This window comes from Colius striatus, chromosome 25, assembly GCF_028858725.1.
Source record: "Colius striatus isolate bColStr4 chromosome 25, bColStr4.1.hap1, whole genome shotgun sequence".
Lineage (NCBI taxonomy): Eukaryota > Metazoa > Chordata > Aves > Coliiformes > Coliidae > Colius > Colius striatus.
This window is the reverse complement of record NC_084783.1, coordinates 1,400,249-1,424,925: the sequence shown is the minus strand read 5'-3', so window position 1 is coordinate 1,424,925 and position 24,677 is coordinate 1,400,249. Positions and strand designations below refer to the sequence as shown.

The window sequence follows — 24,677 nt, the reverse complement described above, 5'->3', positions numbered from 1 at the left end:
GAAGCCCTGGATGCAGTCAAGCCACCTCTCCTTCCTTTGGGAAAATGCTTGCTCAGGTGAGACAGAGCAGCAGGAAGAATGATGGCACAAGTGCTGGCAGTTGCCTGGAGCAGCAATCTCAGTGCCCCAAGAGCACCTGACACTGCTGGAGGAGGAGCAGAGGGAGCAGCAACACCAAGCACCTCCACAGCTCATCTTGTGCTCCAGACACCCATCTGCCAGAAGAGTGTGGGCAGCAGGTTGAGGGAGGTTCTGCTCCCCCTCTGCTCTGCCCTGCTGAGGCCTCATCTGGAGTCCTGTATCCAGTGCTGGGCTCCCCAGCTCCAGAGAGACAGGGAACTGCTGGAGAGAGGCCAGTGCAGGGACAGCAAGATGCTGAGGGGATGGAACATGTGTGTGAGGAGGAAAGGCTGCAGCCCTGGGGCTGTTCAACTGGAGAAGCCTGAGGGGGGCCCTTATCAATGCTGATCAATTCCTAAAAGGTGGGTGTGGAGAGGATGAGGCCAGTGTTTGTTGTGTGTGGGGGGGAGATATTTACAGACAAATCTCACAGGGATAGCTCATGGCTGTGGAAGCCCAGAGTTACCTACAGCACCCTGAGACTTACCTGCGCTTGAGCTTCTCTGCCAGCTCGTCCAGGATCTGCACTGCCTGTCTGTGGTAGTCCAGCTGGGCATCCACCAAGGCTGAGAGCTGGCTCACCTGCTCAATCTGTGGGAATCACACCAAGGAGGGGTGAGTGGCTCTGCCCCACTGACAGGCGACACCTGCATTCCCCTGGGGGCAGAGGTCACACTGGGGAAGGTGTATGAGGGGCAACAGCCTCGGGAGGTGAGGGGAAGGGTTGGGATTTTAGATAGCAGAGCTCAGGCACTCTGCAGCTCACTGACAGGAGGCTGCAGTGAGCTGGGGTCAGTGTCTTCTCCCAAGTAATGAGCGATAGGACAAGAGGAAATGGGCTGGAGTTGCCCCAGGGGAGGTTGAGGTCGGAGCTGAGGCAGAACTGTTTCCCTGAGAGGGGTGTCAGCCCCTGTGCCAGGCTGCCCAGGGAGCTGGGGGAGTGCCCAGCCCTGGAGGGATCCCAAAGCCCTGGAGCTGAGGTGCTGAGGGCCAGGGGTTAGTGCTGGGCTGGGCAGGGTGAGGGGAGGGCTGGGACTGCAGCAGCTTCAAGGGCTTTGCCAACCCCAATGATTCTATGATTCTGTCACTCTCTGGACTTTACTAACTGATCAATTCCTGCACTACCCACCCAAGCTCCCTCCCAGCAGCACACTGAGAAGAGACCTGCATTGGTACAAGCCACAGCCTCTCCTCTGGCCAAGGGGCAAGAGGCCAAGCCATGTGCTGGGGCCTCAGATCTGGGTTTTCAGAGAGCAAAACCACGCTTGCAAAAACAAGAACAGAAATGAGTGTCCAACTCGTGTCCCCCCTTGAGATCCCACCTTTGTGAACACAGAAACCTGCAACAGCCCACCCACTGCACTCACATCAGTTTCTAGGAGGTTGTGCATACTGGTCTCTGCTACTTCCTTGGACTCTTCAAACTTCTCCATGGCCTGTCGAAGTTCCTCATCAGGGATTTTGCCCTGTCGTTTCTTCTTGTAGTCAAAGTCCAAGCGTCTGCCTTCCAACTTCTTGAGGTGGTGCTGGCAAGAGGATGGTTACAAACAGTCAAGGAAAGAAGGAAAAGCCCAAGATTGGGAGCAGCTGAGCTCTCCTGCTGGGAAGGCAGCTCTAGTTACAGGCCAAGTTCCTTTGAGAAATCTGATCTTGGAGCACACACTTGTGTGGGTCCCACCTTTGTTCAGACTCTGGGGAGGCTGCAGGTCACGAGGCAGGGGCAGGAGTGGACTGTCCCCCTCAGGCTGGCAGAGGGTTACTGTCATGGGTGCCTTTTTACTAAGAAACAACCCTCAACAAATTGGCATGCCAATGGGATTCCACCCCCTTCCAGCTGAGAGCTGGAGGAACAGCCTGGGTCTGTTCCCCACACAAGCCTTGTGGGGAGATGAAGAGTTGCTCTGCTTCTTTCAGTCCAGGAATTGGGATGTGAGTTCTGGGCACTGCATCCCCTGCTTGCTTAGGGCAGGGTTGCTTAAACAGGCTGCAGAACTGGAGCACAGATAAGGACTGAAACCATAGCTGGCAGTTATTTTATCTGGGACAAAAATTCAGTGGAGCAAGCTGCTGTGATCCTGTTACCAGGCCTGGCCATGCTCTGCTCTCACAGGAGCTCCTGCACTCTGTGTCTCCCCAGAAAGGCACCCAAGGGCTCTCTTGACATGTTGCCTAAGTGACAAGCTTGCTCACAGCTTACAGGATCTGTGTTACTAACTGAACAGAGCCAGAAGCTGTCAAGAATGCTGTGAACTTTAATGCCAGGCAGCCCAGAGGTGCTCAGAGCCCAGGACACGTGTCGAGATGCTTTCCCACAGCATCCTCCAGAAAAGATGGTGAAGGAAGAATTGCTCCAGCCTGCAGCCAGCCTCACGAGTTGCTGAGGAGCAGTAGCAGTAGTGGTGCTGAGCAGGGAGGTAACAGCAGTGAGTGTGGGGAGAAAAGAGGCAACAGGCTGGATATTTACCCCAGTCCTTGGTTCCCACCATGACAGAGCAAGCAGTGACAAGCCAGGGGAGGCCAGAAACGAGAGATAAGGAGGAGAGGAAAACCATGGAGGTGTTTACCTGGATCTCTTTCAGGTCTTTGTCACACAGGTTCTGGAGGGGATCAATAAAATTTTGTTTGACTTCAATATCCAGCGAGTCCTTCACCTCAGCCAAGCGCTTCATGGATTCGCCAGCGTCCAGCAGCGCGTCGCCTCCGGGTGACACAGGGAAGGGAGGAGAGAGGGAGAAGGGAGGAAGGCCCAGCCAGTTAAACAGAGCCCAAGTCTGTGGTGGCTGCATGCAGAGCCATTCTGCCAAGACCCCCAAGCTCTGGCCCAGCCTGCCACGCCTCTGCCTGGAGCAAAGCCTCGAGCAGTGCCCAGGCGCTGCTGGCTCCACACAAGGCGCTTCACTAACGTGCTTTGGGGTGGGTTTATTTTCCCCTCTGAAAAACAGGAACAATTTCTACCAACTACAAAGAGGAAGGACAAGGTAATAATATTTGTTGAAGCAGTATTTTTAAGCTCCCTGTTGGCTCAGCGAGCTGCTGAGCTGCTCGTTGGCCACACAGTGCTTGAACCTCGCTCTGCTCCTTGGCCACTGCTGGCAAGAGAAGCCTGGGGCAGAGGCACAGTCACTCTGATCCAGCCTGACCATCCTTTTGTGCACATAATTTTAAGCCCAGAGTGTTCTGACCAACTTTTCAAGCTTCCCCAGATGCTGGCAGCAAACCAGCAGCCTTTGATTCAGTTTAGACACTAAGCTCTCCCCAGCTAACCTTCTCCTTTTCTCCTCCCCTCTGTACCAGAGTCCTTAAGTTGCTTAGTGAAACCTATTTAGTTTCAGGCTTCTCTAAGGCTCCTGCTGAAGCCAGATGGGCCTGCAGCAAGGCACAGTTACCCTTGGCTTTTTGTTCCAGTGGAAACCATTTACAGTTCAAATCATTCCTGTGCAGCTTTGGCAAAGCTACAGTTTCAGCATGACGTTAGCACAGGAGGACACACAATAGAGGGTGAAGTGAAAACACCACTCTGCTGTCCAGCTGCAAGATGAAATATTCAGGAAGAGTTATTTCAATGGTGATGACTCCAAGTGACTTGTCCTAGGGAGGGATGCAGCACTGACACTGAGGTTTATCATGTTAAGTGTTCCTTTAAAGAGAGGCTGTTAAAGGAAATCAGCTTTGAGGTGTTCTTCTAAAGACTTCCTTCCCCCTTGCTCTCTAATAGCTCTGGTTCCTGCAAGCCAAGAGTGATGCAGAGCTCTGACTTGGCCAGAGACACTCTAGAGACTCCTTCATCACTCCCACCAAGTAGCCAGAGACGTTAATTTGCCTGAGGTGTGAAGGTTTCTATGCTGGATGCCATCAGGCAGCTGTGAGCTGCACCAGGCCCATCCTGAGAGCAGGCTGACGTTTTAGGGGATTCAAATCAACGTCACTGAAAGGTTTTTCCCCACTTCCACCCTGCAAGTCACACGTGGTTATGAGAAACCACCACACACACAGTAAGATTTCTTGGCTGGAGCCTCCCTGGAGCAGAGCTCGAGCTGGAAACAGCGCTGTGTGACTCTCAGTCTCGCGCCATCTAGTTTCCACGGCCCTGTTGTTCAGTTCAGAAGCAAGGACACGTTTTTTCCTCCATGCAAATCGATCTCAGTGCTTCAGAAGAGAGCAGCAAGGAGTGGCTTTGCACGTGATGCCACGTATTGGGATCCAGCTGGATCTCAGCTCACTGGAGCTCAGCTCACTCCTTCCACACTGCCCTGAGTGGAAGCTTTTAAACCTCTTTTAGGACCCCCTCCACCCCCAGCACTGTTAGGTGACATAAAGGATCACACAACCCCTCCAGAATTTAGGAGAAAGGGCTTGGAGATTTGGCAGCAGCCTTTGCCACCTCCACCAGGGCCACTCACCGAAGTTGGAGTCCTCGCCCAGCTCCTTGCCGTAGCGGATCATGCTCTCCCCCAGCAGCCCCTCGGACTGCGGGTAGCCGGGGTTCTTCACCTGCCCGCGGATCTTCGACATCGTGTTCAGCATGGTCAGCTTGGCTCTGGAAGCTGGCAAAGAGCCACAGCCGTGTTTGCAATGACTTGGAGCTGCCAGCAGCTGCTGGGCACTGCCAAGTTGTTTGGTTTGGGTGGGTTTTTTGTTCCCCGAGCTAGAGCCAAAGCCAAGAAGCCCGATTGTCTCTGTCTACCAGAAATACCATTCAGCACGCAAAGAGAAGTTTCTTTTCCAAGACAGAAAGCAAAAATAGTTCCCCACAGCTCGCTAGTGAAAGCCAAAGGAGTTTCCCCAGCCCTCTCATAGTCCCTGGAGCACTCTCTGAGTGAGCTGGCTGGAAGCATGCAGGACAGCAGGCTCCAGAGGCTATGCCTACAGAGCCAGCCAGCCCTTCCCAGTCCAGAAACACCATTTTTACTGGGTATCCCAAGAAAAATGAGTCTCATTTGGGGCCTCTCTAGGTCCAAGGAAAAAGCTCTGTCTGTTCTTTCACTGTTCAACAGCAACAGAAGGATCTTGCAGAGCAGAAACACAGCTCAGGGCAAGAGGGATATCTGGGTCTTCACCTGAGTCACCCCATCTTCAACATGGGCTGCTGACTCATCTTTCAGGCCAAAAAGGCCCTGATGTCTCTCTACCACTTCTGCTTCTTTCCCTGGAAAGCTGGGGGGCAGAGGGAAGGGGACAGGAGAGGTCCAGGTGCTCACCTGGGTTTGGCTGGAGGTACTCTATTGTTCTGGTCAATACTTCTGTAACTGCCTTGCTGGTCAGGTCCACTTTCTGTAGGAGAGACAAGATGACCCAGCAGCAGTGAAGATCAGCTCGTGGCTTCAGCAAGGTCACAGGGGAGACAAACAGGGAATGGAAGAGATTTCTCTTGTTCCCTACTCACCTTTTCCATTTCCTTGAAGTCATCGTCAAGCTTGGTCCCTTCAGCCCCTCCAACCTTCTCACTGACCAGCTGCAGGAAAACAACAGGGGAAGGGGAATCAGGCAGGGTAGTGGCTGACTGCTTAAAGCTCCATCTGCCTTGTGCAGCAAGTCCCTGGGACAGAAGGTGAAGAGGGGTAGTCCAGGGAGCATCTGAGAGTGAACAGAGGCGGCAGGAACAGCCCAAAGCACATCAGTAAGAGTTGTCTCTTCGCTAATGCTGCCCCATGAAAGATCCAAGCATGTCCTGCCCTCCCAAAGCACAGCTCAGCCGGGGTTCTGTGATATTCCTCACCCAGCAAAAGCTCTACAGCTCCTTAAATCACACCACACAGCTCCAGCTCCAACGCCTGCTGGGAAAAGCGAGCGGCAGGATTGTCTCTCGACTCCATTTGGAGCCGAGGCTTCGGTTTCACACACGGCAGAACGCGAGTCGACAGGGAATGAACACTCTGCTCACAGCAGCCAGCACAAGAACAGAGTCTGGAGAGAGCAGAGATCTCCCAAAGCCTGAAACCATCCCTGCCAGGGGAAATGCTCCCAGGAGGAGCTCAGGATCTGGGGCACAGGGGGTTTGAATTCTTTGCAAGCAGAGGATAAAGAGATGTGCAAAAGCTGCGCTGAAGTTTCCAGCTCCATTATCAAAGCTGCTCTGATGCCTGTTCTAAAAGTGGTGAAAAGGTGAGATGTTTGACAAGCTGCTTTTGGCTGTTTGTGTGAAGGGCTTATCAGCTTTCTTCTAAACATTGCTTGGTCTAAGAAAAGACCCCTGTTCCCTAAACCTCCCCGTTCAACCAGCCCAGCTGAAAGAGAACAGACGCCTTATGAAACCCACCTCAAAGCGTCCTTCCCCGCAGCCCAAACACACACGCAGATTTCCTTCCCAGCCCCATGCTGGGGATGCAGGACATATGCATTGGCCAAAATCAGTGATTACCTTGCTCCAAACTGGTCCAAATGGACAGCAAATTACCTAGATGGCCACCAAAAGCCGTCTAGGAAACGGGTGCTGAGTGCCAAGCGCTCGCCAGGGCATCGCCAGGATTCCTCCTGTGTGCAGTCACAGCTCCAGCTCCCAATGAACAATAACAGCTTTGTTTACTTCAACATCAAATACTTGATTTTTATCAAGTCTTTCTTCCTCTAGAACCCTCCTGCTCCCAGGGGGATTCAAAATGGTTCTTTGGGCTGAGGAAGGGGAGGGAGGGAAAAGCCTTTGGGTAATCAGCCAGTTGCAAAAGCACTTGGAGCTGTGGCTCCAGCCACTGCCCTGTGTGCTCCTACCTACCCTGCAGCACCCAGCCCTCCAGAATCAAGCTACCAAGCAGGACAAACAGAGCAAATGCTTGTTATTAACAGAGAAGAACAAGATTTTCAGCATTTCAGCCAAATCTCATTTCCCAACCCCAAAATAAGGAGGAGAAAAGAAACAGTAGCGGGTGTATTCAAAGATCTTCAGTACTCTGAGTGCTCAGCTCTGGTTCTTAGCACAGCCATTGGTGCTCAGCACGCAGACATGGCTGAAAAGCTTCTTGCATCTTGTCAGGGAGGTATCAGTGAGGGTTGAAAGCTGTTGAGGCAATGCAGATGTTGTGGGGGAGAGCAGGGAGAGCTCTTCCGACCGACCGCTCCGCACATGGAAGAGGCTCAGAGGGATGTTGCCACCCCACAGCTGCCTGTGGATGGGCTGATCCCAGTGGGATTTCTTGCTGGTTTTGGGTGCCAGCACACAGCCTGTGAGCCAGCTCTGAGCTGAGGAGGTGCATGTTCCTCTCTAGACAAAATAAACCCCCAAACCAAAGCAGCCCATGAAGCAGTTGCTCTGCCTGCCAAGGCAAGCTCAGCACAGCAAGGCTCGCTCCTGCCTGTCCCCAGCAGGCTCTGCAACCAGAGAGGGGCTTTTGCAAAGGTCACGAGGCCAGGAAGCTCCTTTACTCATGAATACACCTGGCCAGGGTGTAATTATCCCCAGCAATTCGATTCCCACTTCACCTCATGCTTGCATCTGCAGCCCAGAAAGCTGCAAATCATTCCCCTGGCAGGGAGCTCTGCTGCAACCAGAGTCTGCATGCCATGTCAAAGGCACTCATCACCACAGAGACTTTGGAGGCTTAACACCCTGCTAGAGATGTGAAGGAGGTAAAAAAAAAACCCCAAACCTCACTTGCAGACTAATTTAATCCTCCTTTTGACATCCAAGAAATGCCACTGGTGCCCTGCTGTGAAGGAATAATACAGTTGAGGTTCTCTCCCTGTTGGCTCTAATTAAACTGGGAGGTTTCATCATGGGAGGGAAGGAGGAGGGACTGTGCCACCCCTCAGAGCTCCATCCCTATCCCCACACCTCAAACCCATCAGCAAGCAGGAAGATAAACCCATGCAGATCCCATTCTCCAGTCCTGGCTGAGACCTGAGCCAGGAGAAGCCCTCAGCAGCTCCTTGTTTAACCTAGAGCTTCATGACAGGACTGGGAGCCAAGTTTCCCAGTGCCACATGGTGCAGCTCATCCTGCTGCCTGCAGAGGTTGGCAAACAGGCGGCTGCTGCCCAGGGAGGGTGTGGAGGCTCCTTCTTGGGAGGTTTCCAACCCCACCTGGACACGTTCCTGTGCCCCCTGATTGAGAGGAACCAGCTTTAGCAGGGGCTGGGGCTGGAGGAGCTCTGCAGGACCCTTCCAGCCCCCACCACTGAGGGATTCTGTAGGGCACTCAGTGAAATGTTGCACAGCTTCCTCCAGGGAGCAGTTTGGGGACATTTTTGAGGATGTAGTGACAGTTCTTTATCTCTCAAGCAGCCAAGAGAAGACTTGGGATGTGACTGTCTTCCCCTGCTTGTGGACCTAACCTCTCATGAATGCTGCAACAAAAGAGATTTGAACCCAGTGAAAGGACTGGCAAGGCAAGACATGCAAGCCATTAACCAAATTCAGTGGCCTAAATATTTTCTTGCAGGCTTATACTGAAGCCTGGCTTGGTGTGAAAGATGAGAACAAGTTTACACTCTCTGGTTTCTTTAATCTTGCCAGGATGAGACACATACTAAAAGGTTAGACCTGAAGCAAGCCCTGCCATGGCTCAGAGAGGGGAGCAGGGCACAGAGCCTCAGCTGCACTGCCACAGCAGTGGAAGCCAAAAGCTTCCAAGAGCAAATATTAGCACAAATACAGTTGGGTGCCATGGCCCAAAGAGGGAAAAACTGCTTCAAAATGGGATGGTTGTTTACCTGGCACCCCAACCAATGCCAGGCTGTGGGGTGGGGGAAGAGGGCTGAGGCAGATGGAGCACACAGACTCCAACAGAGAAGCCAGGAATCAATCCCTTGCTTCCTATTTGTGTTTAATTAAAAGGATGCTGGCAGTTAAAATATGCCCTAGATAGCTGGGACCTGAGATCAGAGAGTAGGGAGGTGCACGGAAATCAAAGCTGGTGCAGGGCTCCCACCCCAGCCGAGCATGTCCAGGAGAACAGCATCCAGCCTGCTTCCTTGGCAGGAGAACAAATCCAAAGGGATGAGACACAGCCACTTCTTGCCCCCCACGGGCCACTTGCAGCTATGCTTCATGGTTTCTGCAGCTTCATTTGTAAGAGCATCAATTCACAGGGGCTTCCACCACTTTCCTTCACAGGGGCGTGGGAAGGTGAACAGTCCTGACTTCCCCTCACTGTTCCAAACCCACTGCATGGCTGCACGTGGTGGATGACCCTTAGAAATGAAAGAGCCATTGTTGAAAGTAGCTGCTGTGGCAGGAGGCTGGCCATGGGAGAGGCAGTGGTATGTGTACGGAGCGGGAAGCGGGGCGTGATGAGAGGGCTCCACTTCTACAGCGTGAGGGGGAGAGAAACAAGGGAGGGTGGTGTGGCTGCTCCCAACTTCAGACTCTAAATCCACTTGCCCCTCCTCAAAAGGAACTGTTCAGAGAATCATAGAATGGTGGGGGTTGGAAGGGCCCTCCAGAGCTCATCCAGCCCCTGCTCAAGCAGCTTCCCCTGGCTCAGGGGGCACAGGAACGTGTCCAGGTGGGGTTGGAAACCTCCTGAGAAGGAGCCTCCACACCCTCCCTGGGCAGCCTGGGCCAGGGCTCCCTCAGCTCAGCACCAAAGGACTTTCTCCTCCTGGGCCAGGGGCACTGCCTGTGTTCCAGCTTATGGCCATTACCTCTTGTGCTGCTTCTGGAGACAACAGAAAAAAGCATCACCCCATCCTCCTGCCACCCACCCTTTAGGTCCTTGTAAGTGCTGCTGACGTCCCTTCAGCTCTTCTCCAGGGGCTAAAACCCAGGCTCATTTCCTACTAATAAGCAGCTTTCCCATGGGACTTTACCTGATTCTGATATTCTGCCATTCAGCTACTTTAAAATGGGAAACTGTCCCTAACTTGTCCAGCCTTGAACAAGCAAAACACAGCAAGAGAAACACAAGTGGTATCTTTTTCACTTGCTTTCTTTTTCCCTAGCAGTCAGCCCTATTTATAACACATCAAACATCCACCATCCTTGCATTCCAAACAGTTGTCTGCAGTAGAATGAAAACCTTATCCCTCCAGACACTGGTGTGTCAAAGCTTTCCTCTTCCTCCTCACCACTCTCTGCCTCTCAAAGTTCCCTTTGAGAAATTAAGGAACACCCCTCACAGATGAGCAAACAGACTTGCCAGCTCCACCCTGGCTCCCTTCATCAGGAAAGAGCCAAGTCCAGTGGAAAAAGCCAGCCCACAAAATCATTTTACAAGTGCTGTAGATATTTGGAACCCCAGCTGAAGAGGGCAGGAGCACAACACAGCAGCCTGGGAGACACAAGGAGAAGCAGCAATTAAGGAGAAGCAGGGATTGCTAGTTCTCAGTTTCAGTCGTGCCCAGAGGCACAGATCTGTGGGATGCTCTCTAAGACCTAAATAAAGCCAAGGCCACTGCTCCAGCTCAGCAAGGTGTGACCCCCTGGCATCAAGTCTAAACTAATTGTGGGTCATCTTCACTGGGACTGTATCATCAGAGGGGAAGAGGCAGCTGGGCAGTCGCAGCTCTGTGGAGGCAACGTGACAATTCACTCGGTTGCTGCGTGTGGATTTAGGCTGTCAAACAGATGGGCAGCAAATGGGTTTAGTCACTCAGTTGTAATCAGTGGGGTTTGGCAATGGCAGGGCTGGAGAGCCCAAAAAAGAGCCTCTTCCAAACACACTCTCCTAATGACATGCCTGGGAGAGGCAGGAGCTCAGTGGTGTCCCCTGAGCACCCCACATTGCTCTGCCCCCACAGAACCAGCCTGGCCTGGGAGGGGTCTCAAGGCCAAGGGCTTTGTCTGAGCTCTGCTGCTGCCTGTCCCTCTGCACCACCACAGAGTGTCATTCAAAGCTGATGGTCACCTTCCTGGTGTCATCCTTGGAAACGAGGCCAGACTGGAAGGTGCTGGTGTGACAGCAGACACCTGCTGGGATCCAGAGCACACCCACATCATGTGGAGGCCTCAGCATTTTGGGTCCATCCCCAGCTCTGCCCACACAGGAGGCTGGGAACTGGGAAGTGGTGACTGGCCAGTTCTCATGGAGCAGCAGCAGCAAACCCAGCAAGAGCTTTAACACCACACACACCTCTTTTCTCCCCAGCCAGCCTGCAGCTCTACTCATGTTTTGTAGCTCTGACTGTATTCTGCCTCCTCAGAGGCTTTGAAGGCTGGGTTGGGGTTTTTCTTTAATGAACATGGAAGGCATCCTCGGGAGGCAGCAGACGGCCCGGTTTAAGGAGGGATTGACACACCCTCAGCAAAGCACACACTGAGCTGAGCAACTTCTGACCTACTTTAAGGAGAAGAAACAAGATCTAAGAGTTTATTGTGTGGCACAGGGGATGAACAATTACAAGCAGCCTCATAACAAAGGGGAAGGCATGTTCCCTAGCAGGTTGAAGCACGGAGGCACCCAACAGCTCCGTGGTCCTGCGAGGCTGAGCTCCGTCACACTCACTGGTCCTTCTCACCCCAAAAGCTGCCACTCTAAGGAGAGAAGAACAAGTGCTAGAAGAGGAAAGAGCAGGAGAGGAAGCAATTTGCCTGCTGTCAAGAGCAGGTTAACAGCAGAGCTAAAAACAGAAGGTGGATGTGACTCGGCAGACACTGTCTCACCATTTCTCAGATCCCCATCGGGCTGTGGGACAAACCAGAGAAAGAGGAACAGCAGCTGAAGCTCTGGCACTCCTGCTGCTCTGCTGCTGGCTCCTAACACCAGCCCTACCCCTGGGGCTGCCATGGGACACCTGACTGCTCCACTGGCCACCTACATTGTCTCATCTCCCTGCTCATAGGCACACTTTTACTTTGTTATCCAACTCCCAGTCTTCTCCTGAACTTTACTTCTGTGGGGCTACAAAGATGATCAGGGGACTGGAACATCCTTCTCATGGGAAAGGGCTGAGAGACCTGGGGCTGCTTAGCCTGGAGAAGGCTGAAAGGGGATCTTACCAACACTTCTAAGTACCTAAAGGGTGGGTATCAGGAGGATGGGGGCCCAGGCTGCCCAGGGAGGGTGTGGAGGCTCCTGCTCAGGAGGTTTCCAACCCCACCTGGACACATTCCTGTGCCCCCTGAGCAAGGAGAATCTGCTGTAGCAGGGGCTGGGGCTGCAGCAGCTCTGCAGGGCCCTTCCAGCCCTCAGGGTTCTAAGATTGTGTGATTTTTCCTGTTCCCATCTGTCATGAGGGCTGGTCCAGCCTGAGACTTGCCACTCGAGCAGTAGCGACGTACTCGTGCACAGGCACGTCGAGGTGCTCCGCTGCCTCCAGACACGTGCCCCGGGAAAACGTGGCTAGAAGGAAACAGTTTTCCACCCCCTCACCATATGAGCTGGAGATCTAGCCACTCTCCACCCAACACCAGAGATACTGCCTTGATTTTGAGCAGGAAGGTCAGGCCAGAACAATGAAGAGCTCCATTCCTCCTGACAAGGCAGGAAGCCTTCAAAGTGACCTGAGGTTGTAACCTTTATCATATAGAAACCACAGAGAGAGAGCTGCCACGTGCAAAGCCAGCTTTCCAGGGAGCCACCTGCCAGATCACCTCCTCAAAGCACTATCTATGGAGTGACTCATCTCCACCCAGCAGATGGGCTCAGAGGAATGAGGACAGCACGAATTCAGCAGCAGGTTACGCTGGCAGAGCCGGGGCTGGGGAAGGGCACAGACACACGCTGCACTGCAGCCGCTGCCTGGTTGCTCAGGGACTCATCCTTTCCTTGTCTGTAGTGTGACAGTACTGGCTGTGATGGCTGTGCAAGAGGCCTTGTGCTCATCTCAGTCCTCTCCAAGCTAAGTCTTCCAGCAAGAGAAAGACAGAGCCTCCTTCCCTCTCTGAGCAGAAGCTGATGGCTCAGCTTGCCAAAGCGGCCCAACGCTGCCCTAAAACACAGACTCACCCCAGAGGAGAAAGGTTTCAATATGCAGCTTGTCATGGGGAGCCACTTGAAAAGTTCCTGCTGCAGGGAAGGGGGAACCTCCCAATAGAGACAGCCCTTTGCATCATAAAGATTTGCTCCTATTATTAGTTTCTTCTCGTGTGCTCTGTACCCACAGAGACATCGTTTCTGTTCAGCTGGGAGAAAAAAAATGAAGCATAATTGGGTCAAGTTCACAGGGAAAACAAAAACACACATAAGGCAAACAGCAGCAGCTCTCCTCTCTGCCCCAGCAATGCTCTTCTCCTCTCCCACTTGCAGTGACCACAGCAGTTCAGAGGAAGTGCCCCAAACCGAGGGGAAACATGGAATATTTGTCTTGCCTCCAGATTTCCTGTCCAACCTCCCCACGTCCTATCTGGAAAGAGCTTCAGTGAATCACAGCCTGACTTTCCTAAAGCTGCTGAGCCATCATTTCTCAGCAACTCCACCCGACCTCTGCAGACCCAGGGGAAAAGCAGATGAGCTGCTCCTGGCGTTTGAGACTCAGAGCCCACTGGTTACAAAGCACCACAAGTGCCTCCTGCTGATTGCAACCCTCCATTTGCCCTTCAGCAAAGCTTCAACAAACCCAAGCAGAGCAACCAGCAGTCCTGTCCTTTGGTCAGCATATGGAGGATCAGCCTGTGCCACTCCTGAGGATTTCACAAAGGGCAAAGGGGGCGAAAAAGTAAGGAATGGGAGAGCTCATGACACCTGTGTGTCCCTGGGGAAAACAGGACACGGGACAGCCTGCAAAACAGCAGCTGATGGGATTCCTGCTCCCTGTGCAAACCAACACAGATGAAAAAGCACCTCCCTGAGGTGCATGACACTAACTGGCATCACCCAGGGAACAGCAACAGGGCCCAGAGACTATCAAAGGAGGCAGAAGCAGCTCTGGATTTGCAGCGTGACAAGAACAAGCCAGGCTGATGGGACACGGAGAGCAATGACCTCAAGGCTACAACCAGTTTTGGGTGGCAACCAGCACTACTGAGCTCAGGGCAGAGGCAAGGTGAGTTCCCAGGCAGGTTCACAGACAAAAGGGAGATCAAAAAAAGATCCTGAGTTCAACTCCATCAAAGAGAAGGCAAAAAAACCCTCTTCCTGGCTTGGAGGGGGCAGAGGGAGCCCCATGCAGAGCACGTTTAATACCAACAGTGTTGGCCAAGCAAAAAACCCTCCAGGACAGACCTAGTGAGATCTCAGTGTACACAAACATCAAAGAGGGGAGAGAAATCATCGAGAACATTGTAAATAGGTGTTTTCCTTGTTCATTTGAATAGTAGGAAAAGCTTAGTGGCTATCAGAGCAGAGCACAGCATCCTAAGGAAAAGGAGAGGGGGAATGAGTGAAGAGACATCCCTCAGCCTGCCAGGAGCAACCCAGCCCCGTGTGCAGGCTCCTGCATTGCTCCCTGAGAGCTCAGCACAGCAGCCTTCCCCATGCCAGCTCCTCTGTCATGCTTCCAGCCCGTGCAAGATGATGCCAACTCCCTTTTTTGTTTGTTTTACTCACTACTGCTCATTTCAGACTGGTTGAAATGTGAAAACCTCTCCCCCAGCACCTTGCAGTTTGGTTTGAGGACACTGTGGGTGTGTGGCTACTGCCTTTCTGCCCTGCAGCAGGGGCAATAGGTGTACCAGAAACTCTGGCAGATAACATTTCCATTATCCCTGTCAGGGAACAAAAGTGCAAAGGGATTTTAAAATCCCCCCAATACAATTAGGAGGAGCTTTACTAGAATAGCTGCCCCAACATCTGGCACTCCAGATTTGTGCCTGACCAGTGGCCCTGAAACCCATCCAACAGCATGTGCACAGAGACGTGTCAGCCACAAACAAGATGTTTTCTAAATGCTCCAGCACAGAGCTTCCAGTGAGGAAAATCAGGAGGGGAGGGAGAAAAGCCCACAATGTTTGGCACCAAACACCTAAAGCCAACAGCACCTTGTTACACTGAAGGATTTGCTTGTGTGTGGATAATTGTTGACTGGTTTTCTGCCTTTTTTTGTCATGAAGGTGGCAAGATTTAAGTTTAAATGTAGCCAGGGCTGTGAAGCCAGAACAGATTTGGTCAAGAAAGTGGCTCTTACATTATCATTGGTGAATAAAGTCTGGGCTAATAAGAAGGTAGAGCCTGGGCTTTAGGCTCTGGGATGAATTACGAGGCATTTTCTCCATTAGAAAGAGCCTTTTCAAGCTTTAATCATGCAAATTTTATCTTCTGTCTGAAGACAGAATTTCATTATGGAGATGAATTTAATTCCCCCTTTTTTTTTGAGCAGAACAGCAATCCAATTAGTGACAGTATCATGAACTTTATTAATAACCAGGTATTAGGAGATAGGAAGCTCCTAAAACTCCCAGTGGCTTTAAAAGAAAAAAGACTAGTTGTGTTAATAAGCTGTCAGCAGCAGAGCTAATTACACATGCCATGGGCTAGGAGGTGTTTTTTGGAAGCAAGAGCAGCCCAGGCTCTGGTGATGGCCAGAGGAGCAGCAGGGCAGGGCCAGGACCTTGGAGGGACTATTGTGTGTCCCTAAGGCCAGACAGCCCCAGTGTGACAGGGATGGCTGTGCCCACGCTCTGGAGGGTTGAAGATGAGCTGGAACACTCAAAGTTCCACTTAAACACAAGGAGAAAGTGCTTTGGTGCTGAGGTGAGGGAGCCCTGGCCCAGGCTTCCCAGGGAGGGTGTGGAGGCTCCTTCTCAGGAGGTTTCCAACCCCAGCTGGACACGTTCCTGTGCCCCTGAGCCAGGGGAAGCTGCTGGAGCAGGGGCTGGGGCTGCAGCAGCTCTGCAGGGCCCTTCCAGCCCCAGCATTCTACGAAGAGCTCAGGAGCAGCCCTGGGTTCTGTTGGCAAACCCACATCCAGCACGTGGGGGCTGGAGAGGCCCCCAGGAGAGGTTTGTTTATCTCTCCAGTTTGGGCCAAACACAGCCCCTTCCCGTCAACAGGAACCTGTTCCTGAAAGCCCCAGCATCGCTTCCTAAAGGGATGGGGGGGTGAGGGGAAGAGGAACAGGAAGCCTTGTTAAAGCACTTAAACTAATGATTGCTTTTATTCTCACAAGGAGAGGCCAAGAGGGGCTGAATCTCACACTAAGGCACGTCACACAGCAGTTTGGGCAAAGGGAAGCTACGCAGTGCTGAGGGGCTTTTCCAGACCAAGGAGCCTGGATCCGCCTCAGCCCTGCACACAGCCCCATCTGCTGCCCAGGGGGGAGGCTGGGACACTGCCATGGCACTGGGGAGGGGACAGATCTGCAGGAAAAGTCACTCCTCTTGCCAGGAGCAACCTCCCACACGCTCCAGCTTCGGCTTCTTGACTTCACAGCTCAGGTTGACGATTTCATCAGCTCAATGAAGGCGCTGGAAAGGACCCACAGGCACAGCCTGTGCAACACGGGAGCCTTATGAAACAGCATCAGCATCTCACTGCATCACTGAGTTTCCATGTGAATGAGTTCAGCTGGCATTACAAACCCAAGACCTTCTGGATTAAGGATTTATTTCATCTCTGGTCGTTTCGACAGCTCAGTGTCCTGCTTGTGAACAGAAGGGCCAGCAACAGCCACACAGGCAGCAGCAGCCTCGGGTCCTGGGATAACCCCTCACGCCCCACTGCAGACAACTGTCCCCCTGAGGGGCACCAAACCCCAAAGGCAGCCCACAGTTCTCATTTTTACATTGCTATTTCTGCAGTCTTGTGCAGGAGGAGCTGCCCTGCTCCCAGCACGGGCTGCCATCCCTGGCAAAAGGCACTGGCATATGGAGGGGTGAGGGACAGAAAGGAAGGAGGGGGAAAAATGTGCTAGAGAAATGAATCAGCTTTTACAGGCCAGTCTGCCTGATCTCATCCCTATTTTGCTCTTTCCCAGGAGGAAAGTATTGGCAGGGAGAAGAGGGAGGAAGGATTTCCTTCCACCCCATCCAGAAACCATCCCCCATGGCAATGTCCACTTTCAAGAGTTCACCTATAACATGTAAAAGCAGAGAAATAGGTAAGTGCAGCCAGGCAGCCCCGAGGCAGCTGGGCAGCCACACACACAGTGAGATGAGGAGGAGGAGGAATCAGCGCTGCTAATGCCACACAATCCCCCCTCAGCCCTGAGTCACGGATCCTCCCCCCGTCCCACACTCCCTCAGCTGCAAACACAGGCTGACACTTTCCCTCTTTGACATCAGAAACAAGAAGGGGAGCAAATGGAGCAGCAGAGATGGAGTTTTCCACCTCTCTTTTCTGTCTTTGCCTTCTGAGAATCAGAGTTCTTACGACTCTTGGAGCCTGCTGATGTGAAAGCAATCTTCAAAGGACAGGGGGAAAGCCAAGTTAAAGTAAGTGCTGCAGGGACATGAGCCATCCCCTGCCTGGGACTCCAGATCTATGACTCCAGACCAAGAAAAGCTGAAAATTGCTCTGTTACAGGGCTGTTGAGCTCAATGATTAACCAGCCAAAACGCCTCATTGTGCCAGGCCCTGCATCGATGACAAACCACGCATGGAAAGGAGTTAATATGAACAGATCCTGCATGCAATCATTGTCATGGAATCCCAGAGTGGTGGGGGCTGGAAGGGCCCTGCAGAGATCATCCAGCCCCTGCTCAAGCAGCTTCCCCTCGGTCAGGGGCACAGGAACGTGTCCAGGTGGGGTTGGAAACCTCCTGAGAAGGAGCCTCCACACCCTCCCTGGGCAGCCTGGGCCAGGGCTCCCTCACCTCAGCACCAATGGAGTGTTTAAGTGGAACTTTGTGTGTTCCAGCTTGTGCCTGTCAGCCCTTGTCCTGGCACTGGACACTACAATGTGTCTCCCCATCCTCCTGACACCCACCCTTGAGATAGTTATAAATCTTGATGAGATCCCCCTGAGCTCAGGCTTCTCTTCCCCAGGCTGAACAGGGCTGCAGCCTTTCCTCCTCACACACATGTTCCATCCCCTCAGCATCTTGCTGTCCCTGCACTGGCCTCTCTCCAGCAGTTCCCTGTCTTTCTGCAACTGGGGAGCCCAGAACTGGCCACAGGACTCCAGATGAGGCCTCAGCAGGGCAGAGCAGAGGGGGAGGAGAACCTCCCTCAACCTGCTCCCCACACTCTTCTTAATATACTCCAGAATGCCATTGGCCTTCTTGGCCAGGAGGACACGTTGCTGATTCACTGGATTGTTATCCAGCAGAACTCCCAGGCAGGGAGTAGATGTCAGGTAGATTTTAGGTAGCTGTAACAGTGAGCATCTCTGCAGGTATCCAGTCATCATCACCTGGGCCAGGGACAAGCTGAAGTCTATTCCCTTCATCAAAAGGTGTGCTGACACACATCCTCCATCACTTTTTCACCTTCCCATCCGTGGATCTGCAAACACAGACATCTCCAAACCACCCATCTCCAGTGACAGCAAAACCACTCCAGGCCCTGGGGTGTAGGGGAAGACTGACTGCCAAATATGACTCCTTCCTGCAGGGACTCTGGCTGGCAAGCTGAGCAAGAGGGATGTCACACAGCACTCAAGCAAAGTCATCTTTCCTCCAGCCTCAGGAACAGATTAATATCCAAAGATAATCTTGAGAGGCTGCAGGGGACTCCAGCCCAGGTTAATATTAATAGAGCAAACATCAGGTGCTGTGGGAGGGAACGTCAGGGTGAAGGAATCAGAAAAACCCCTTGACTCCCCAGTCCAAACTCCCATTTATAGATAAGGAACTTTGAGCCTGACGCTGCCTGACCTGCTCCCTGTGCCACTGGGGCACCTGCTCCTCATTCTGCCCTCAGCCTCAAAGCACAGAGAAGCCAAGGAGGGACCTGTTCACCTCCACCTGCTCCTCAGAGTCTGGTCTGGTGTGCAATGAGTGTGGATGAGATGAACTCTAAAGGTCCTTTGCATCCCAAACCCTTCTGTGATTCTACAGTCTCTCTGCTACTGTGATATCTGCCTGGGAACACAACCCTCTGCTCCCTCAGCTCTCCAAAGCCTCTCCAACCTGACACCATCTGCAACTTAAACTCTGGCAGAGGTGAGTTGGAGAACACACACTGAACTGGTGGTGTGTCAGTCTCCCCCAAAGCAGGAGCGAGCTAGAGCTGAAGGGCAGGCACAAGCAAAAGCGCTTGCAGCAAGTCAGATCAACAGAGAAGCTCTGGCCAGGGAAAGGGGCCTCCTGGGTTTGGTTTTCCACGTGGAAGGCTCTCTTGCATGCTGTGCTTCCTGTTTCTCTTCCAGCAGGAGATCCTGTGCTGCACAGCACATCTGGGATGTCCACAGAAACCCACCACCCATCTGTGTACAGAGCAAAGGCATCTCCTGCCTAGAGAGAAAGCCCAGAGAGTCAGCTGCTAAAAGGACAGACTTGTGCTTTAAAAAAGGGCAGCTGCTAAAAGGTATCATCTGGGAAACAAAGGAAGAACCTCCACGTCTGAAAGCACAGCACAAAGCCACTGCAGGAGGAATCGTCACAGAATCCCAGAATGGTGAGGGTTGGAAAGGACCTCGAGAGCTCATCCAGCTTCTTCCCTGAGAAGGGTGTGAGCCCCTGTGCCAGGCTGCCCAGGGAGCTCTGGGAGTGCCCAGCCCTGGAGGGATCCCAAAGCCATGGGGCTGAGGTGCTGAGGGCTGTGGGTCAGTGCTGGGCTGGGCAGGGTGAGGGGAGGGCTGGGACTGCAGCAGCTTCAGGGGCTTTGCCAACCAAAATGATGATGCCACTCCAAGATGGGCTATGGAGGGGGCACAGCTCACTGCTCCCCAGATTCACCCCATCTCCAGGGAGTGAGCTGTGGGTAACCCCAGGAAGGAGAGTCCTGCCTGGGAGGGGACACATTCAGCAGCACTGTATCAGAACAGCCCTGCCTCCACCCTGGGGCTTCTCCCTTCAAATCAGCTGGTGATAAACCTGCTGGTGCCAGGCTGGGCTGCTGCTCTGCACACAAGCAGTGACAAACCAAGTGCACAAGTAGTGTATTAGGAGCACTGGCCATAAGCTGGCACACAGGCAGTGCCCCTGGCACAGGAGGAGAAAGTCCTTTGGTGCTGAGCTGAGGGAGCCCTGACCCAGGCTGCCCAGGGAGGGTGTGGAGGCTCCTTCTCAGGAGGTTTCCAACCCCACCTGGACACGTTCCTGTGCCCCCTGAGCCAGGGGAACCTGCTTGAGCAGGGGCTGGGGCAGCTCTGCAGGGCCCTTCCAGCCCCCACCATTCTTTGGTTCTATTAAACCAACTCAACACTCAGTAAATCAGATTGACCCAGACACGGCACAGGCACCCTGCTTCCCATGGCCTACCTTAGCCAAGCCCTTCACACAGGCTTTTGCAGGACTGAACACTGGTCTGTAGGAAAAGCAAAGGGCACAAATGAAGCTGTTTCTACATCATGAGCTTCCTGCAAATTCCTGAGTGGACTCTGACAGACCAAGGCTGGACACTGGCCATGAGCAGACTGTCCCATACCTGCAGGCAGGAACTTCCCACCCCAGTCCCAGCTCGGTCTGGAGCTCAAAGCCATTCCTGTTGTTGTTTCCTTTCTTTCCCTTTGTGACAATGTTTTCTACAGCTTTTCTTTTCTTTTTTTTTAAACTTCTTTTGAAAGAACATTTTGCTGTGAACTAGCAAAACCTGTTCTGGATGCACACACAGAACTGCTCACCATCTGCAGCATTTGCCAGCGTGACTTTATGTTGGGTTTGTTTTTTCCAGGGTACTCTCTGGGCTCTCTCCTGTGTGTGGGCGCCCAGTTGCCTCACCCAGGGAAGATGTGGGCTGGCAGGAATCAGACAGCTGAAGCCCACGAGCCAAGCCTTGCTCCCTCTGGCTCCCAAGGAGGCTAAACTGGCTCCTTGAATTGTGTGGGGAGGTAGTGGGGGGGATCCCAAACCTGCCACTCCAGTGGTGCTGGGATCCTTGCAGGCCTTGGCTCTGTTTTCCTTCAGCTGAGAAGAGACGTGGAAGGAAACGTAACGTTTTAGGAAAGATCTTCCACATGTTTGGTTTTGGCAGCTTCCAACAGCTTGAAGTGAGCCAAAAAAATAACTAATCGTCCTCTTTGAGCCAAGGGGTGGCTGAGGAGTGGGACCAGTGGAGGGAAAGGGAAGGAGGGTGGAAAGGGAAGGGAGAAAACAGAAAAATAGCCAAACTGGAGCCAGAAACTCAGTGAAAGCACCTCTAAAGCACAGATACCCGTGTCCCCATCAGCAGGGCACTGCAAAGGGCGTGGCAGCACCTCCAAAAGAGAACCATGTCCCTTCTGGTCTCTGCAAAGCAAATCACTCCACCGACACCAACAGAAAACCTCACACCAAACTCGGCTTCTTCTGCCTCAATCAGCTCCCCCAAACCCTGCAGCAGCAAGAGCCATGGGAGAGCTCACAAATCCACCTCATCTCCCACTTATCACACCACCAAACACAGTGGAATTGCTTAAGTACATGCACACATGGATGAGAGGCAAACAGGCCACCAAGTCCCAGCACTGGGCAAGTCCCTTCTCCCCAGACAGCTGCACTGGGTTTAGTTTCTCCACAAGCAGTAAATGCTTGTTTTTAAGAGCAAAAAACACCACCACCACCAAAAAGACCTGTTAACACCCCACTCCCCACCAAAACCCACACAGAACTTCACTTTACAATCATTCCTCCCTTGGAAGGTTCCATCAAGTGTCTTAAAGTGACGTTTTTAGACTTTCTAAAGGCGCTGCTCCTGACTCATCCCTGAGCTTTCACCTCTAATTGCCCTGAGACACCACCACGGCACATCCACACCAGCAAAATCCTCCTCCAGCAAGTTTTCAGCACAACCTTCCCCCCATGGAAAGCATAAACACTCCCCCCTCCCCGTGACACAGGGGTTTGTGAGGAAGGGGGTGGGGAAATGACTTCAGGAATCTGGTCTTTTGCTTTGCTGCTTAAGCAAAATGCTTTTTGGTAAACACAGGCAAGAAAGGAGGCAATGCACGGAGCAAACAGGCTGGGGCTGAGCTTCAAAAGGGTTTCAACTTTGTGCCTGTGCTCTGGTCTGGTGTAAAATTCATCTTAAAATTAAAGGAGGGGGAGACAAGCAGCGACCAGGGGAAGCAGAGGAGCGTTTGTGAGTCCTGAGCTGTTACCAACAGCCATTAAAACAATTCCCAACTGCTGATTTCAGCGATGTTCACAAGCTGAAGGAAGGAGGATTCTGCTCAGGAGGATGGGGAAGGGCTGCCTTTGGCAGAGGCTGAGGGAGAAAGTGTTTGTGAACCCTGCTAGAAGCAGATTCGCACATCTGGGGAGGAAGAGCTGCAGCCCCCTGACCTGTGAGCAGCCACACTCGCCAACCTTTGCTTTAGGATGACACAAACTCGCTGTTTACTGCCAGAGCAATCAATGTTGGGATCAATTCTTGCTTTGGCTAGAAAGAAAAGTCACGCATCCAACAAGGTTTTTTTCCAACATCCCCCAACTGTTACCCACTGGGGCCAAGGCTCTGCAACCCCAACACCCTGACACCAGCGGCTCTCCGGGAAGCGGCAGCTTCCCCAGGTTGGGCTGCAGCTGCAGTTACAGGGGATGGTGGCTTCTGGCTACAATCTTGAGCCGCTCTGCTTGGGAAGTCCAACGGCATCTCAGCCACCGAGGAGCTTCGGTGCCACGGTGGGGCCGAGCGCTCAGGGACCACTTTGGGGGCGGGTGGGCAGCGCATCCCCGCCCTGACACCCAAACCCTCGGAGCCTCCAAGCCCACAGCCGATGAGTTTCTGTGATGGGGCCCGGAGGGTGTGGGACAGGGAACCCCCAGGATCCCCTGAGGGTTCGAGGAGCCACAGCGGGGTCTGCCCCGCCACGGCCAGACAGAACGATACAGCGGGAGGGGAAAGCCGGGGGATGCTGGGGGCACCCAGACAAGTGGGAAGTACAACCCCGGGACAGCGCGGGGAGCTGGGCCACCGGCGAGGGGCCACCGGACACGGCTACGGCTGATCGATACCCGGCGGAGACGGACCGGCACCGGACCGGGAGGGGAAGAACAACGGCGGCTACCGGGGCAACACCGAGCCGCGGCCGGGACAGGGGGGAAGGGGGAGGGAGGGGAGGTGTCACCGAAGCTCAGAGCGGCCACCGATACGGGAAGCGCGGCGGGTCGCGGTGCCTCACCTGGCTCGCTTTGTAGAACTGCTTCTTCAGCCCCGCCACCGACATGCTGCCGCCGGCTCGGCCGAGGGATGCCTGAGGGGGGGAAGGAGGGGGGGGGGGGGCGGCGAATCGCCTCAGCGCGCAAGAGCCCGACCCGGCCCGGCCCGGCCCAACCGCCGCTTCCGCCGCCGCCGCCAGGAAGCGCCGCCCCGCCCCGCCCCGCCCCGCCCCGCCCCCTGCCGGCCCGGCGGAGCGCGGCCGCCGCCACAGCGACCCGTGCGGCCCCTGCCGGCGGCGGGCGGGGAGCCATCGCGGCGGGCCGGGCGCGCAGGGACGCGGGGGAACAGCGAGGGAGGAGCAGAGGAATCAGCTCGGGGGATCGGGAGCCGCACGCTGCGCCCCCCGGGGACAGGGACGTGCTGCAGAGAGGCCAGGGCAGGGACACCGAGACGCTGAGGGGATGGGACGTGTGTGAGGAGGAAAGGCTGAGACCTGGGGCTGCTCCACTGGAGAGGAGAAGCCTGAGCTCAGGGGCACCTCAGCAGCACTGACAAGTACCTAAAGGGTCCTGAAAGGGTCAGGAGGTGCCACTTTGTTCTGTGGTGGCCAGTGGCAGGACAAGGGGTAAGGGGCAGAGGCTGGCACACAGGCAGTGCCCCTGGCACAGGAGGAGAAAGTCCTTTGGTGCTGAGGTGAGGGAGCCCTGGCCCAGGCTGCCCAGGGAGGGTGTGGAGGCTCCTTCTCAGGAGGTTTCCAACCCCACCTGGACACGTTCCTGTGCCCCTGAGCCAGGGGAAGCTGCTTGAGCAGGGGCTGGGGCAGCTCTAGAGGTGGATTTGGTGGTCTCAGTTGCTTGGTGTGTGATGACACAGAGCTGGGCGGGTGTGTGTGAGGCAGGAAGGGGCTGCAGAGGGCGGGAGCCTTGGGCCGAGGGAGGAGGTTGAACCAAGGCAAGTGCCGGGTGCTGCCCTTGGGCCACACGAGTCCCAGGCCGCGCTTCAGGCAGGGGCAGGGGCTGGAAAGGAGCTGGGGAGGTTGGTGCCAGCGGCTGACCAGGAGCCAGCAGCGTGCCCAGGGGAGCGGGAAGGCCGGTGGCGTCCCGGGTGGGGTCAGAAGCAGCGTGGCCATCAGGGGCACGGCAGCCGCAGCCCCGCTGCAGGCTGCGGGGGGTGACAGGGCCGGGACCCGCCACGGCAGCGCAGAGGAAACGGGGCGCCGCCGAACTACAACTCCCACAGTCCCTCGCGGTAGCCGTGTGACCCTCCCGCGCCTGCGCGCCCCGCGGCGGCCGCTTATTGGCTGCCGGCGGCGCCGCCATTTCGCGCGCTGGCTGCGGCCGCTGAGTGACGCGGCGCGGCGGGCGGCTGCGCCCCTGTGCCCGGTGCTACGGAAAGGCGGCTCCAGGCTCTCCGGAGCCGTCCCCGGGGCCGCGCTGCCGCTGCCCCGGTTCCCGCCGCGCGGGCGGCCAGGCCCCGAGGCCAGGCTTAAACACCGAGCGGCATCCCGCTGGCCCTAACACAACCACCCAATCAGCGCCTCCAGCGCGCCAGACTGACAGCCGCCGCCGCCAATCAGCGACGGCCGCCTCACCAGCCAATCGGGACGCAGCGTCGCGGCCGGGCGTCGAGC

General features: G+C 54.4%; 1 protein-coding gene across 4 annotated transcripts in view; it reads right to left on the bottom strand.

The window, feature by feature from the left end:
- Positions 1–23,231, bottom strand: part of SH3GL1 (SH3 domain containing GRB2 like 1, endophilin A2) — a 28,357-nt gene extending 5,126 nt beyond the window's left edge. For all 4 annotated transcript variants that reach the window (XR_009820422.1, XM_062015254.1, XM_062015255.1 and 1 more), the window contains exons 1-7: positions 23,070–23,231; positions 5,504–5,572; positions 5,319–5,391; positions 4,521–4,664; positions 2,685–2,818; positions 1,488–1,646; positions 608–711 (exon numbers count right to left, since the gene is read on the bottom strand). Coding sequence is in view for 3 of the 4 variants with exons in the window: in XM_062015254.1 (XP_061871238.1) it covers positions 608–711; positions 1,488–1,646; positions 2,685–2,818; positions 4,521–4,664; positions 5,319–5,391; positions 5,504–5,572; positions 23,070–23,114 (728 nt within the window). In the remaining variant the exon portion in view is untranslated. The remainder of the gene's footprint in view (positions 1–607; positions 712–1,487; positions 1,647–2,684; positions 2,819–4,520; positions 4,665–5,318; positions 5,392–5,503; positions 5,573–23,069) is intronic.
- Between the last annotated feature and the right edge of the window lie 1,446 nt (positions 23,232–24,677).